Consider the following 17,185-nt stretch of genomic DNA (forward strand, 5'->3'; position numbering starts at 1 on the left):
AGCAAAAAAACAGTTTGCTTGGCCTGGGAGCGTAAAATTAATCACCTGCACTATTGATCTTACAGGGAGCTTGCTTCTTGCAGTATGAAGCAATTTTGAATAACCTTTGGTCCTTGCTACTCAATGAGCAGCCAACCACTAAGGAAACAAGGACAAAAACCTCCATGGGTGAATCACTGATGAAGAGTCTGATCTCACTTCATCATGCATTGACCTGGAAATTGCCTTCACTAGGGAAATCAATTTACATACACTGGTGTGTGCAATCTAGTCACACTCCTTTGCTGCCTTTGCTTACAAATGCATTTAATAAGAAAGACAGCAGTGAAAGAAATGCAGTGCATCTGGAACACTGTTCATTCAGCGTTAGGATTAAGTATGGCATTTGAGCTTATACCTTTGGCTTATATTCTTCTACCACAAGCACAGAGGTTTTATTTTCATGGTTGATGCAATAGCTGCTTGGGCAGACAGAAATTGCCCAATAATTGCTAGGTTCCAGGATTTTCAGAGTGTAATTGGAAGAAATTATAATGCAAAAAGGCAATAAGAATCTCTCTTCCTGTCCAGTGTTGTTTTCATCAGATCTGAAGTGACATGGGACTTACTGAAAAGGTGGGGACAAGTAGGTAAAACTACTTAGTGGCAATAATGGAATGAGAAAAAATGATAGTGATGTGGGAGAGCAAGGCATAAAAGGGCGGGTCATAAAAGGACTTTGACAAAGGGCAGTTAAATAATGGGGTCATTGTTCAATAAGAGAAAATTAATGGTAGGGAGGAGAAAAACATCTATCTGACAAATATCATTCTTCAGTTTTCCTTTAATCCATCACAGGAAGATAGAACAGTGTGTTGTGAAATCTGTAAAGGTTTACTGCCATAAGCATACCTACTGCTTATGTTAACCAAGCAACTGGCCCTTAGTATAGAGCAAAGGGAAGCAGGAATAAGGGGAAGATTCAGCGTATCTTGATATATTGAGTATATTGAAAAGGACAAGTCTGAATCTTACTCTCTCCAGAAGTAAAACGTAATGAACTACTGAAAACTGTATCAGAATAGCCCTCAGCTCTTGGTTAGTACTTCAGAACAATAGGTAGAGACTCAGGGAAAAAGACCAAGAACGTCATGCTTCTTGTAGGTATGGAGTTTGGTGATGACTAATAAATGCTTAGCTTTGGTTACCTGAATGAAATAACTATTTGGAACACATTTAATGGAAAACAAAATGATCAGTAATTAAACGAAAAAAAGAAAGCAGTCAGTGACCTGTTTGGTAAGGTAACATACTTTGTGGCTAAAGAAATAAGGTGGATACAGCATGTGTTGACTTCTGTAAGATATCTGATATGGTTCCACATGACTTTTCCAAGTAGAGAAATATGGATGAAATGGGACTACTGTAAGGTGACTACACAATTGGCTAAGAATAGAACAGAAAACATAACTATTAATGGCTCATGATGTCAGGTTAGCTAATTGGCTAAGTTGGTAGTAGTGTTTCACTTGGCTTCTAAATCCAGCGGGACTACCTCTATATTTTCACTCATAGAGCTTTGAACATGAACATATGTCAATCAAATGTCTTCTCCACCTCAATGTTATATGACTGGTGAAAAGACAGATGATTAAAAATCCCAACCCTCCTCTCTTCTGTTAGAGGATCTTGTGTTCTGGCTGTACCTAGACAGAACAGGCAGCATGTGCTGTGGGGCAACCTGCAGCAACTAAATTGCTGTTATTCAGAACTGGGACCTGGCTCTGACTCCTTGCAGCTTTCTTCTACTCTTTCTTCCCTCAGAAACCCAGGTGCGTGGGGGACATTGGGATGGGAGGTGGTTTACCTGGATTGAGGAAATCAGAATTGTTCCCAGGTCTTCGTATCTGCTTTTAAACAGCAAACTATTCCTAGTGACGCTTTTAAAATATTTCTCTTGAATGTGTTCTACCTATCAAGCAGTAATAGCAGATGGCAGTAATACCATTTTTAATGGATGGTCTGAGGACTGAGTAGAGATTATGATGTATTAATTAGAAGATGTCATAAAGCATGAAAGATATATATAGATGTCTTGTGGAAGGCTGGGTTTTTAGAATGAGGTGGGAGCTTGGCAGGTTGCAGAAATGGACTAAAATCAATTAGATAATAAGAATGTATAACGCGTTGTTCAGGATTAATCAAGTGCACAGATGGTGAACATACGCTTCTCTGTATTACCATGTGCACGCAGGAAACACTGAAGGATGAAGAGATGATGAATCAGTACTATCCTCCTGTCAGACATCAAACAATTTGTGAGCAGCAGAATTAACAGACCCTGGTGTCCTTTCCATTTGTGTCTCAGATTTGATATCTCATTCTGTAAGAGATGCAAGTCTGCCTGATGATTCTCATATGGGAACTCCTAATCCTTTGTGTATTTTTCATTTTTTTGGTGCCCAATTATGATTTCACTCAGGGTTTCTGCTTCCTATGGTGGGATCTGTCTCTGTCCAGTCAACTTTTTTCATGTAAACACAGAGGAGCTTTGTATCTTTGTGAGTCTGGACTTAAATTAACAAATGGGCTCAAAAGCTACTAGGGTGAATCAGATAGATCAGAAGACATAAAGCATGACTGCATAAACCTTTCTTAGGTCAGGCTAAAAATGCAAAATGCAGTACATTCAACAGGTGCTGTCCTGGTACTCTCGTTGTAGAAGACTGTATAGGGAATATCCAGGGCCTGAGAGTGAGGTGGCAGCATAGGAATGCTGACCACATATGCTGCCTTTTGCACTGAGGACACATTTCCATCCAGCTCAGGAAAAGAAAAAACAAACAAACAAAAAAACCAACCACAAACTCTCTATCATCTAAGGGAGATTTTTTTGAGTGAACAAACTATTCAGATCTCCAGCAGGATACCATGAGACTAACACTAAGTGTTAGTGCTAAGTGCTAAACTATATATTAAAATCTTGATAGATAGACTTAAATGTTGTGAGACTGAATGTCTGTAACATGCTAAACTGGAGGCAAAGCCAGTACTTATGCTTTACAGTTTGCAAAGCTTATGTGATAAAAGTATGTGAAAATACAAGAAAGAGAAATAAATGTTGTGTCCCAGAGTTACACCACAACCTTTAACTAAAGGAATATATAATCTCCTTCTTTATTCTTTGCAATTCAATCATTGGCATTACTTTAAAGACTGGCTTTTGAGAGAGATATACTTGGAAAGCCCATATAACCTATTCAGATCTTATTTTGAAAGGACTCCAGGTATGAAGAGCATGAAATGTCTGTATCCTCCAGTGACTTACTGAGATACTTGCAACATTAGCTATGGAAAAATGACCTTGTCTAACATAAATAGCTGGAAGAATAAAATTCTAGTTGATCCCATATGAAAAGGTTGTAGGCAAAGTAGAATTTCACAGCACATAAATCTTCTTTTGATCTCTGAAATTAGCAGCATCCATATTTTCAGTGGTATTGACTTTTCTAGAATTTGGTCTTTAGTAGTAAAATTTCCTAGTGAAAACAAACACTATTTGACATGGTTAAAATCTGCTTGTTTGGTAGTTTTCACGAGTATGCATTAAAATTCTGTAATGGGTCCTTATCCTGAAAAAATGTATGGTTTTTGTGCTTCTTTTTCCTGTAATTAGTAACTTAATTCATTCCTCTTCAGTGAGCTTTAGTTAAGTTAGGGCAAAGAAAAATCTTTATAGGCTTTGGCTAATAGATTTGTTTTTTGTGGATTATTCCAGCAGACCTTTGGACAAAATTTGAGTTAGAAGTTAACAAAATGTTTTCTGTAGAAATTTTCCTTCATAATTCAGGAAAGTTTCATAATCTTCCTGTTTACTGTCTTATCTATTCCATTTGAATGTTCTTAATATTTTTTTTTCAGCACTACAGAGCTATATTTTGATTTCCAGTTGCATATTATATATATCAGATTCAACAAGGTTTTCTCAAAGAGATTGTATCCCTGTATATATAAATACTAATCAGAGAAGAAGGAACAGATTCATCTTCACTGCTTTTGCTGAAAAAACCTTGTTTGAGGCATGACATGTCTCTATTACAATAACGCCGCCTGAGGAAATCGTCATCCCTGGCATTCAGCGATGGCAAATGGACTTTAGGAGGCATCGTGTGGCATTTGAGGGACAGGGCTTAGTGGGCAATGTTGGCAGCGGGTGGATGTTTGGACAAGATGATCTTAGAGGTCTTTTCCAACTTTAATATTTCTATGACTCTATGGTCAGACCTTCCTTTCTCTGGACTCACTAACACTCAAGATGGTGTTCTCAGAGATTTGTAGATTCCCAGCACTCTCTATTCCCTTCTTCTTTGTCCCCCCCAGTTCTTACTATCATCACCTTGTATTTCATCACCTCTCAGTCTCTGGTGCTGGAGCTCTGAATGGCACTGCCAAAACACTTGGTCCCCAAACCCTTTATCACTCTCCCTGAGCATAGCCACACTTTTTCTCATAGGTGACAGCCTTTGCCATTCTAATTCAGTTGAACACTTCACTAGAGGCATATAGATTAGGAGATTAGGATCTCCTAATGATCATCTGTCAAATGTCTCTTAGTCCTGGCGTACAACAGGAACCAGTATCATAAGCTGATGCTCTTCAGATGTGGAACAAAATTGATATACAAAGGAAAAGAAAGCCTTTCCTTATCTTTTGTTCCTTACATTTTCCTGAAGCTGGGTGCTCTCTGTGGGTTTCAAAGGAGGAAAGTTTCTTTCCTCCTGAGTGGATTTCTCTACTTTGCTGCACTGGATGTGTGTTAACCTCATCTGTTTGAAGGGTTCATGGAAGTACCAGTTAGAAACAGTTTCTAGCCTGAAGCTTGCACCACAGAAGCAGTGAGAACAGGGAGAACATTTTCTTATTTTAAGACAGAAAAGAACAGGATATTTTCCCAGGGATTGGAGGGAGGAAGAAAAAGGGAGAATGCCTAAGTGCCAGGTGACAATGTCCATCACACTACTAAGTGATGAAACTAAGAAGACAAAAATAGACAAAGTGACCTCATGGCTTTTGGCAGCAATGCCTATGAGACAAAAGAGAGGCTTTAAAAGGCTTGTGGAACTGATAGCAAAGGGCTTGGACACCTCAGAGTTTTTGGTTCTGGTCCAGCAGGAAGCTGCTTTGCTTCTCTCTGTTTATGGGGAGCTGTGAGTTAAACGGGCTTTGTGACATGCCCAGCTCTCCAGGTCTGGACTCTGACTTCTCAAGCTTGGATCAGCCTTATGCAGGTACAGATGTCTCCTCATTTTTCTTTCTTTTTTTTTTCTTTTTCATTTTGTCCTTTCCTCTTCTTCTCCTCTTCTTCTCCTCTTCTTCTCCTCTTCCTCTCCTCCTCCTCTCCTCTGCTCTCCTCTTCCCTCCTCTCATCTCCCACTTCCACACCTGCCTGTTCCCCATTCATTTCTCTGTTCAGCTTTCACTCTTCTTATTTTTCTTCAATAAGTCATCTCAGGAAGATTCTGTTTTTTTCTTAAACCATTGTAAGAGATTGTAGCTTGAATACCGTGATCATTTTTCTGTTGGGAGAATGGCTGTAATTTGTTCAGCGCTTTAGCCTTGATAAGAAGGAAAGTAGGAAGAAAAGGGAAGCAAGTCTTAGGTCCTAGAGGGCCTCAGTTTCCAGCTGCTTGAGAACATAGAGTAGTTCAGACCAATATCCTAGGGAAGCTGTATGTAGATTTTAATGCTGAGCCTGGCCCAAGTGTTGGTAGAGGCATAAGCCAGACTATCTACAGTATTTGCTAGCCCACACTGTAGAGCTGAGCCCTTTCACAGTGCACTGCTGTCAATAGGGGCTCAGACACTCACTTTGGATGGTGTAGCTCCTGAGCGCTTAGCTCCCAAGCACAGTATCCTCCTGTGAGTCACTCGCACAGAGTTTAGGTAGTCTGAATGTGATTTAAATTCTGTAGCAATGCTCTTCCTCTTTGTAAATGTAGAAGCAAAATACAGGCCTGGTGAGGTGTAGGAACTGGATGCTTGTAGAAAGAAAGAAATCTCTCTTGTTTCCTCCACTGGGAACCCCCAGCCTCCCCTGGCACAAGCATGCAGATTTCTAAGTGGAGTAGACAGACCTTCAGGAATTGTAATTCATTTCCATCATGGACAGTGGATCTTTGAGGCAAGTACACAACTGCCCTGAATAGCACTAAGTCTCCACAAAATCCTGGACACTGTTAGTCTTGGTTCAGCAAGGCAGAGTCAATATGTAAGGAAAGTTTTGCAGAGAGCTTTTACACTCCAAGTGTAACTGTAAATGATGAACCGTTTGTTCAGGCCAGAACTGATTTGGCTTCTTCTAGTTTTCTGGGAGCAAAGGGAAGGAGTGGACTGAGCATCCAGCTGCAGTAATCTCAAACCATACAGGTGTCCTTGCTGAAATCACAGGGTAGCAGCATGTGCTGTGAATGGCTGCAAGCCTTGAGATCAGTCTTCCTTTGTCTTTATTTAAAGCTTCTGCAAGGATGGCTGCTCTGCAAATCAACACTTTATTTTCAACATGAAGTACGAGAGGAAGCTCTTTTTGCTGTGGTTACACTAATGCAGTATAGAACCTATCACACCCGTAGCACCTAGCCAGGTTTTGGGGGATATCTGCAGCCCTCAGGAAAACTTGTGTCCTTCCCAGCTAAACTTCCTCTCCCACTGCTGACACCCAATGCAAGTAGCTCTGCCGCATTAGCTTGTCCCCAGTGAATGAGTGCTCTGAGATAAAGCAGTCAAAAGGCTGGACAAGGTGATGTGGTTTTTTGACAATCAGAGGCAGGCAGTGGGTGGATTTCTCATCTGTACTACCATGCTGGGGAAAAGACAATGGGAGTAAGGAAAAGGATAAAATGAAAGAAACTGGAGATTATCCTACAGCTTGGTTTTGATCAACTTTTTTTTTTTCTCTGCAAGATTAGTGCTGATTTCTGTCACTTGAACACCAATGATAGGGAAGTACAGGCTTTCCTTAGGGTAGCCGAGTTTGGTTTTCTGTTGAATCTTGCTCATACCCTGTTTTCCCTATATGTGGGGTAAAGAACACAGTGTTCCTCCCTGGGGCTTTGCTGTCCACTGGACTGGCAGAGCAGATGGAAAACGATTATCCTGCACTTTCATGCCAGTGTCCCAACAGGTGTCAGCTTTTCCAGGCAAGCCTGTGTAAGTAGATTCCTTCTGGGCTGGCTGATCAGTCATAGAGGTCTGGGATTCTTGCTCAGGAGCAAATGATCTGCTTCCTTGCTGGGCTTGGGGCACAAGCAAGGGACTGTAGCAAGGGTGAAAGCATGCCTCCTGCTGCTTCAAGGCTGCTGCAGGGAGCAGTGAACAGACCTACACACTGTGTTGATGCAAGACACAGACTACAGCTGGCATTGCAGGACCCAGGCCCCGGCTGCTCCTGCTGAGCACCTTAAAACTATGACTCCTGTTGGACACACACATCTGAACTAGCAGTACTGGTGGCAGACCCCTAGAGGAACTGCTTGCTCCTAGGAATCCTCCATATGGTAGGAGGAAGGTCTGCATAATGTGGGGCTCCACCTTCAGGGTGATAAGTAAATGCTCCAAATTCCTCGGATCAAAGACACACTGTGTGCACAGCCTGGGATACAGCCAGGGATTCTTGTCCATCTGCTGCAGAAGTAGAAAGTCCCAGATCTGACCAGAAAACAGAAACCATCCTTTGAAGCAAAGGCAGTTATCTCTCTGCACCCATAGAAACTTTACTGATAGTGTTTGCACTGCCCATCTTTGCCCATCCAGCCTTTTGTGGTGCTCTGAGCTTGTCTTTCTGTCTCTTGCAGAGCTCCACCGCCACGAGAGCATCCAAGAGAAGAACGTGAAAGAAGCCAAAACCAAGTGCAGAACCATTGCATCCCTGCTGACAGACGCACCCAACCCCCACTCCAAGGGGGTGTTGATGTTCAAGAAGCGCAGGCAGAGGGCTAAGAAATATACGTTAGTGAGCTTTGGGAGTGTCGACGAAGACCGCTCCTACGAGGAGGAAGACGGAATTTTTCCAACTAGTGAGTCTGAATTTGATGAGGAAGGTTTCTCTGATGCCCGAAGCTTAACAAATCACTCAGACTGGGACAACACATATCTGGACATTGAGAAGTGCAAGTCAGACTCTGAACAGAAAGAAGAGAAGCAAAAAGGTTTGAGTGAAGCCTCAGGTAAAGGAGCACGGTTATTTGAGCAGCAGAGGGAACGGGCAGGGAAGTACACAGTGGAGAAAGTCCCTGCACAGAGGAGCCCCCAGCTCACTCCAGCTGCCGAGCCACAGCCGGGCATGGTGAATGGAGATATGCCCGTGCCACAGAAGACAGCCAGTGTGCCCCTCAGCATCCACCTGGAAGGTGTGCAAGTGCCGAGCAAGATGCCAGCCACCACACCCACTCAGGTCCTGGCTCCTCCCAGCCCCACTGTCTTCCCGCAGCCCCCAGGCACACCTGACCCCTTCTCTTCAAGCACGAGTATGTTCAACAGATCTGCACGGCCCTTCACTCCTGGTTTTTCTGGCCAGCGCCCAGCAACATCCTCAGTCATCTTCAAGCCATCTGCACCCAAAAAACCTAGTGAAAGCCTTGGTGGACAAAGCACGGTGGTCTCCCCTTTTTCATCTCTGGCTCCAGGAACACCTGCCAGTGCCCCAGCACCAACACACCGTGGTCCAGTGAGTTCCTCCACATCTCTGTATATTACTGCACCAGGCAGGCCAACACCACCACTAGAATCACAGCCAAGAGCTGGAGGAAGCACTCCGGAGACTAAGCCTTCTGCCAGCCCTGCGCGGACATCCACTGCCTCTATAGTCCTGTCAACTCCCTCAAAGCCAGGAGGGGAGGTGGCCTCTGTAGCATCCCAGCCACGAGTCCCTGGAACAGCCTCTTCTTCCTTGTATATTAGCCCAACTCCAGCACAGCACACGGTAAGCACCTCCCCGCTGCCAGTACAGCTTTCTGCCAACTCAGCAGCAACACCACGACCTCCTTCTGAGCCCTTAACCTCCAGGGAGCAGAGGATTTCTGTGCCAGCTCCCCGCACAGGCATCCTGCAGGAGGCTCGCCGGCGTGGCAACAAGAAACCCATGTTCAGTAAGGTTGAGGAAAAGAAGAATTCACCCAACCCCGAGCTCCTGTCTCTGGTGCAGAACCTGGATGAGAAGCCGAAAGGTGACCACCCTGGGGCAGGCTTTGAGTCTGGGCCTGAGGAGGATTTCCTCAGCCTGGGTGCTGAGGCCTGCAACTTCATGCAGTCCTCAGGCCGCAAGTTTAAGACCCCACCTCCAGTGGCTCCTAAGCCTCAGCAGCAAGATGCTGGACTGGTAAACGGGGCCCATGACATGCCTCAGCTTAAAGGCAAGGGGGCACAGCTCTTTGCCAAACGCCAGAGCCGCATGGACAAGTTTGTGGTGGAGACAGCAACAAAGCCAGAGCCCAAGCCCAGGACCCCTTCACCTTCCCCTTCTCTGCCTTCATCCTGGAAATATTCACCCAATATCCGGGCTCCGCCTCCGATAGCTTACAACCCGATGCATTCCCCTTTCTATCCTCTGGCTGCCAGCAAGTCTCAGGCTAGTAAGGCTGAGAGCAAAGTGAAAAAGGCACCTGGTCAGAAGTCAGGGAACAAGGCCATTGATGTCATGCACCATCAGCCCTATCAATTAAAGTCAGCCATGTTCTGTTTTGGGGATCCCCCAGGCTCCAGCACTCAGGAGTCTCCTGGTCAGCCAGGCCAGCAGGCCAGCTCGTCTTTCACTGCAGCCAAGCAGGTCCCTGTGAAAACAGCCAAGACGCAGGAGATTCGTCGCTTCTCCACCCCTGCTCCCATGCCTGCTTCGAGCAGCTTGGCACCCACTGTGCTTGTGCCCCGCTCAGCTACCACATTGGATGAGCCGGTGTGGAGAACAGAAATGGCTTCTTCTGCCCCTGCTACACCAGCACCCTTCCAGATGGAGCTCAGCCAGTCCCCTAAGCCATATCAGAGTTCCCCAGAGTTTGGTCAGGCAAGCCTGGGGCCCTCCCCAAACCCGGCTTCAGCCTCTCGGTTTCAGGTGGCCAGACCCAAATTCTCAGCAGCCAGAACAGGAATGCAGGCCAATGTGTGGAGGCCAAGCTTTGGCCACCACTGAGGCAGGCATCATTCCCATCCCATCCATGGCCCTGCAGAGGTAGTGCTCATTTTGTCTTTCTTGTCAGCTCAGTACATTGGGGTGGTGTGACACAATATGAAGAAAAGAGAAAAAAAATTACTCCCCTTCTGCACCACCCTCTCCCCTCACCTCTCTTTGATCTTGGATAGGCAGCTTCATGGCAAAGCTTATGGCTGTGGCTACAGATGGAAGAAGAATGTGCAGAGACAGCACGCGTGGTACTCAAGGACTGGGAACTCACATACAGCAGCAAAGGCCACCTCTGGAGAGGTGAATTGTATGTGTTGTCTCACATGAGGATGTGAAGTGATTTTCCTCTGAGGGCTTTGGAGTCAGCTCTGAATGAAGGAGCCTTGAGGGGATAAAAGCCTTGCTGGAAGAAAGGATTCCAATGCAGAAGTCCTAGCTTTCCCATAAAACAGTTTTTTTAAAAGCCTGTCAGTCTGTACACTATGATATGCCCACATGTACACACACGGAACAGCAGTAAGTGGGAAGCAAAAGGAGAAGTGGGATCTGCCCTGTACAGTTCTGCCTGATGCCCCTCCTGAGAGGCATGGGAAAGGAGGCAAGGGAGCAGAGCAGGAGTGTTTGCACACACACAAGGAAGCAGTGTGCACTGTGCAGGAGGATGACTCTGGGTGCCTGTTCCTCTAGTCACCAGGGCTGGAGTTGAAAGGGAGTCATCTGGCTGACACAGCTGTCAGATCTGGGAGCAGTTTGCCAGTGGGGCCTTGGATGGACTTGCTAGGCTACCACAAGCTGAAGGAATCACAGAAGGAAGTGTTAAATTTTGGAGATACCTAAATAGCAAAGCTAAGCTCAGGCTGTGGCTGGTAGGCTCCAAGCAAGGCCTGAAGCACTAGTCCCACTGGAACAGGATACAGATTCTGTAAGTATAAAGAAGGGTCGTGTAGGAAAAGGTAAAGTTGCCTTTAAAAGGAGACAGGATTGAATATGCATTTACCCATGAGCTTTTTGTTTAGTTTAGGACAGAAATATGGCTAGATTGGAAATGGTTCATTACATAAAACTTCCTCTGTTGGCTCTGTTGAGCTGGAAAATACATCCTCTTTACAGATAGTCTCAGCAGGAGAATGGGGGACAGAGAAGTGGAGTCACCAGTGGAATTTCATACTAAATGATTTAATTATCCATGAGATTATTTGATAAAAACTGAAGTGCTTTGAGATTCCCAGGGGATCTGCATTCTTACACATGCATACAGAGCTCAATCTGCTGGCAGTGCTGGGGAAACAGGACTGGTTATTCTTTGAATGCCCCATGCTAGATCAATAGCACATAAGAAGAATGCATTCCCTTTACTAAGGAAGAATTCAGAGTATTAGTAGGGTTTCTCTGCATGTGCGTGTGCATATCATGTGCTCTGGTCTATACACATCCCTGTCATTTGCTTTCCTGCCCTTTCTCCCCCTTTGTAGCAGTTCCACACATTGGGCTGGAGAATCTCACTAGCAACTCTAGTCCTCGACAAGTTTGAGAGCGAGAGAATGAGAGGAAAGAAAAAGCAATACACAATTCTACCAGGTCTCTGAATATTTCACAGTCTGGCTGGGCTTGCTTTGCAGACCTGTGTTTGCAGCGTTCATTGTTGGGGGCCATGGAATGTAGGAAAAACATGCTGGAGAAGGGGGAGAACAGCAATTACATCTCTCTAGGCAAACTGTCAGCTGTGGGAGAGGATGGAGAGAAAACCTTTGGGAATGCCCTGAGTTAATAAGAAAAGGGATGCTACTGGTTGTATGACATGGGATCAGCCAACCTCAAATGATGAGGTGATGCTGTTTCTTCCTGGAAGGCCCCAGAAGGGAGGTCTTAGCACACGTCTTCATTGCAGAGTTAACTCAGACCACCAGAATCCACTTCACTGTAGCGAGGGAGAGCAGCCACGCTACAAAACCTGACTTGCACTGTTACTTTCTCACTCATCCTGCATTGCCATCACGTCAGGAAAAATTCCCAGGCACTTAGCAAGCTAAATCTCTGTGATTCTTCCCAAAGAAAGTCTTCTGTTTTTCTAGGAAAACCATGGAGAGGATCTAAAGGGCTGGTAGTGTTGCAAAAGCTTTGTCTGTAATCTTTTTGTGGAGCACTGGCTGGCTGTCACTGGCTGATGATTTTAGCCACTAGCTTTAGACAGACCAGCTTGCCCTGGTGGAAAGTATCACTGAACTCAGGTGAAAAGAGGGGTTATGTGGACCAGAGAAAAGGTGCTCAGGATAATTCTGCAGTGAAGAAATAATCTCAGAAATTCTGAATCTTACTCTAGAGTTCCTGTCTCTCATGGACTTAACGATCAAGAGTTGTCAGGGCCTGAGCATCTAAGGAGTTTCATTTTGCCACTGGGAAAAAAAAAAAAAAAAAAAGGAAGGAAAAAAAAAAGAAAAAAGAGAAAGAGAGAAGTCTGGCTTTAGCATGTTTGTGAGATTGCATCTGGCCTGTGTGTAGGTGGCGCTTCTCCAGATTTCTGGGATACACTGATGTAAGGGAGTGAATGATGGCCAAACACTGTGGATGGTTACATGACAGGATCTGAGTGGAATAACTGTACTTAGCCCATCACTTCTGATAAGTAATGGACAGAAGATGGAAAATATTCAGGTCTGATTGGAGAACTGATATTAAACATCAGAGCAAGGAAAAGAATCAGGAGGCTGGGGATCCTGCATTTCACCTCTACCATTCTTGGTTCAAAGCCAAGTTTGGAAGGAAAGCTACTTATCCTATGCTGAGGACAGAGCAGGATCTGCAGAAGCAGAAGGTGCTGCAGATGAGGCCTATAGTGCTTGTGGAGTATCCCAAACAAAGCCTGTGTCTGCAAGTAACGTGAGGTGAGAACCAATACTGAGATGCATCTGCTAAGTTATAGGGAAGAAACCTGCACAACTGCTGGCTTCAAGCAGCTCTGCTAGCGTCTGTTCATGAAACTAACGTGGCTGCCTATTAGGTCACAGCTGAACCATATACAATTGTCTTGAACCTCTCCAAATTTATAATTCCACAGCTGTTGAACAAGCACAGATGTAAACAGTTGTTGGACAAGTTTTAGCTCCCACCTGCTAATTTATGAGCTGCAATGGTAGGCCATACCCCAATATCCCCTAGTTAAGCATCTGAAGACATCTATGTGTGTTCTGATTTAAAACTGCTTATCATCCCTCCACTCTAGCATGCTGCTATGGCAATTATGAGGATTTATCTTGGCTTCAGAAGTGTCAGTCTCTTCCCTCTGAGTGTATGGGAACACTTGCCAGGGATAACCTCAAGTTCCTGCAGCAGCTGAGAGGAAATATCTCAGAAGAGACTGATGTGATGAGGAGACACATCACCAGACACAAGCACAGTGCCACCCACCCAGGATTGTTCCTCCGATTGTATTTGCTCCCTTTCTGCTATAATACCCGGCACCAGGCCCTCTTTGTAGAGGATACTCATCAGTGCTATGAAAATGGGAGTTCCACAGCAGTGCACTGTCTGGTGGCAGATGTGACCCCAAAAGGTGAATAGATTTGGTGTCTCTGTTTTTGGAAGTACATTTTCCTTTTCTGTTTTGTCTTTTTTTTTGCTATTTATAGTCACTTTCTATATGTTTGTGCAGAAGAATAAACTTGTGATATGCACTTTACTTGTGGCATTGTCACCGTCTTTTCTTGGAATCCAGAAGGAAGTGCTGTGTACCTCACATGCAGTTTATCATGACCACAAACTTCTAAGGCCAATAGAACATAAGGAATCCAAAAACTTATGGGAAGTCTCAACCACAAAAACACCTGGGCTTAAGTTGGCCTTTAAGCTTCCACACATCAAAAAAATCCCATGCAAGCAAAAAACTTAAGTGAGATGTGAACTTTGGTACTACACGTTATAAAGCACTCACTTACTAGTAAGACAAAAAGAAATTTCCTTAAGGTTGCTGTCACAGCCTGATACTAAAATCAGCTCTGCCTGTACCTGTTAACTCTCAGTACAGACTTTCATAATCCTCCTCTGCTCTAGCCTAGAGAACTATGTCCACAACAGAAAAAAATCCAGATAGGAATTCCCAGAGGTGCCAGCTGTGAGCCTTTTCCAAATAGCTCTTCTTGTCTCAGTTATAGAACAGAAAGGAGGAGTCAGTGTGAAACTGGCCCTGTAAACTCCTTTTGTCCTAAGAATTGGGGCTTTTAACAATCCCATCCTAGCAAAAGATCAGTCCAAATCTTAACGCTGCAAGGATGGGGCACAGCACCTGGCACAACCTAAAATGTATGTAGTCATCTTTCCCAGACTCAGCCTGAATTCCTCTACTATCCTCTGTTTGTAAAGCTGGTATTAACAAGTTTGTCAGCTCCAGGAAGTCCAAATACAAATCCACCTTGTACAACCACTCAACTTATTAACTGAAAGATCAGAATATCCAATCATTCAGAAAGCCAAGCATAACCCACTAAGGATAGACTCTAGCTCGAACACTAACCCAATTCATGTTAATGTCTATTCAGTTTCTGGGTCCTCAGAGTTTCATTGTCCTCAGTTCTGGACAAGTGTTACCAGACCTTCTTTTCTAGATGTATGTCACTCACAAGCAGCAATTCCTGAGCCCTGCAGGGGATGCTGGGGTCAGCTGTAGGATCAGACTGCAGACTGGGCTCTGGTATAGGTATCATTTTATGGATGTTTCTCAGATTAATTGCTTGCACAGCGGTCTGGAGGAGGATCTTGCAACCATCCAGCGTATTTCTGATTGATACATGGATAGGAAACGCACAAATGAGTAAAATAATCTTCTGATGCCAAACTGAGCTTCAAGTCCCAACAGAAGCTCAGTTCCCAAAGAAATAAGTGTACAGATGCACAGGCTACAGATTAGGATTGCATCTTGTTTTGCTTAATAAAGCTGACATAGTAGGATTATGAGCTATTCCAGATGGTTTAACACATTGCAGGACAGTTGCTGTGTTCAGGGCTCTGATTAAATTCCCTGTTAACCTCTATAACCTTCTCAAGTGAGAGTCATTTCTTCTCACAGCAGGTCATGTCAGAAGGAGCCAGAAAAACAGACTTTCAAGTGTGGTAGGGGAGCCAGCTATGAGTTTACTGACCCAAAGTAAAGCCAAAGGATTATTGAAGGGCTACACAGAAGGCTAGGGATGAACGTGGACTTCAGCGTGCTACTCAGTATTTTAAAACAAGAAGGCACTGAGGTGCTTAGTTGGTATACCTGCCTCCAAGTAATCATTCTAGTTGGTAGGAGAAGTGTCCAGCAAAGTGCATGCCAGGCACGTATGCAGAATATATGAAGAGTAAGGTTATTTGCTGGCAGTACAGACCTATAGCTTCAACGGCCACTAGATGTTGCCACTGTTCTTCTCCAAATTATCCGGCGTTTTGGCATTCACCTGATGTGGTGTTAAATACGGAGGGTGTAAAATCTTAAGAAATCCTTCCCTCCTAATCTATCCTGTTTTGGCACTCACGTACGGCGTTTCTTAGTACCACACGCCTGGGGAGAAGACCAGCCTCATACCAGGGAGTTTTGGCAGTGAGAGGCCTGATGCAGCACGGAGGGCATTCCTGGGTTACAGCACGTGGAGCACGCAGACAAACAGGCTGCCCAGCAAGGAACACCCCACAGCTACGGCAGCTATTCCAACGCCCACTCTAGCATTGTGATCAAATCCTACATATTTCTGTCCCAGCCCTAAATCTCATCATGCATTTAGCCCACGTAGTGGCAGGAGAGAGCCTGGTGTTAACTATTTCTCCTATTGCGTTGCTACAACAAAATACTGACAACCAATGTCTGCATAATATTGGAAGAGATTAAGCGTATAATACATATTTTAAACTACCAAATAAAATAACATAAAAAGACTTATTTCAAAACAAAAAAAACTTCCTCCCCAAAGCCCAAATTGAATGTCTTGCAACTTCTTGAACAGATCAAGTTACACTGAAATCTGCTGCTTATGAGGATTTTCAGTTTATACCAGTCAGGGACTCCAGGGAGGGAAAGGAGCAAGGCCACTCTGTATCCCTGGAAAATTAAAAGTAGAGGTTATTTGTCAGACAAACTCTGCTTGCCTGGTTTTTACATAGTCAAAACCTGCTCAGGAGACAGACCTGCTGAGGATTTCTGTCTTGGCTCCTACTTATGTTCATCCAGCACTACCTAATGAGACAAATCTCATCTGCTGCTCTTGAAACGATTTCACAGACATCAACAATTAAAAGTTAGATGGGTTGAAATTAGGCACATGGGAACTCAGCACACAGAAATAAATGTTGAATATGCTGGTCAGAGAAAGCAATGCTTTGTGCAGGCTGTTCCTGAGGCCACTTGAGTAAAAGGTATATTTGGAAAGAGGGAGGTGGCCACAGTGACATACGGGCAGTACCTTGTATGATTAAAAACTCCTCTCTGAAGTGCTGCAGTGTCCTGGAGGCAGGAAACGTGCTATCCTTGCTGACCTACATGGAAACTCCATTCTCAAGCAAGGACTGAATTTAGCCCCCAGATCTCACCACAGTCCAGGAAGGGAAAAAACAAAAACAACAAGGGAACACAAAGAAACAAACAAAAACACAAATGAAAAGCAAACAAAAAGAGAAACAAAAAACACCCATGCAACTCATCAAGCAAGTCTTCTAATGATTTAAAACTTTGAGCCTGGAGTAGAGTCAGGTATTACTGGAGGCAGAGATATCAGATTGGAATAATATCACCAATGGAAAAATCCACTCAGCTGCTGAACCTGGCATCATGGCGGACCACAAGCACAGTCTCTGCTGAGCCTAACAAAGATGCTTCTAGATTACTGAACTACGTATTTCTATTTCCCAGGGAAACTGCATAGAGAGAAGGAAGGAGCAGGATTTAGTTCTCAGCCTGACAACTGAAAATGAAGACATATCGTTTTATCTGAAGACAGAGTAGGAGGTGAGAATCTCAGTTAAAGATGTGCCTTGGTGGTTAAGTGTCAGACACAAGACTGCTTGATCTAA

At 44.4% G+C, this 17,185-nt stretch overlaps 2 protein-coding genes across 2 annotated transcripts in view; one reads left to right on the forward strand and one right to left on the reverse strand.

Moving 5' to 3' along the window:
* Window positions 1-13,826, forward strand: part of SYNPO2L (synaptopodin 2 like) — a 33,586-nt gene extending 19,760 nt beyond the window's left edge. Inside the window, exon 4 of the mRNA XM_015866507.2 lies at window positions 7,830-13,826. Coding sequence (XP_015721993.1) covers window positions 7,830-10,159 — 2,330 coding nt within the window. The 3' untranslated portion in view covers window positions 10,160-13,826. The remainder of the gene's footprint in view (window positions 1-7,829) is intronic.
* Window positions 1-17,185, reverse strand: part of SEC24C (SEC24 homolog C, COPII coat complex component) — a 93,621-nt gene that overhangs the window by 52,782 nt on the left and 23,654 nt on the right. The gene's annotated exons all lie outside the window — the stretch shown is intronic.

This window comes from Coturnix japonica, chromosome 6 (genome assembly GCF_001577835.2).
Source record: "Coturnix japonica isolate 7356 chromosome 6, Coturnix japonica 2.1, whole genome shotgun sequence".
NCBI classification, from domain to species: Eukaryota; Metazoa; Chordata; class Aves; order Galliformes; family Phasianidae; genus Coturnix; species Coturnix japonica.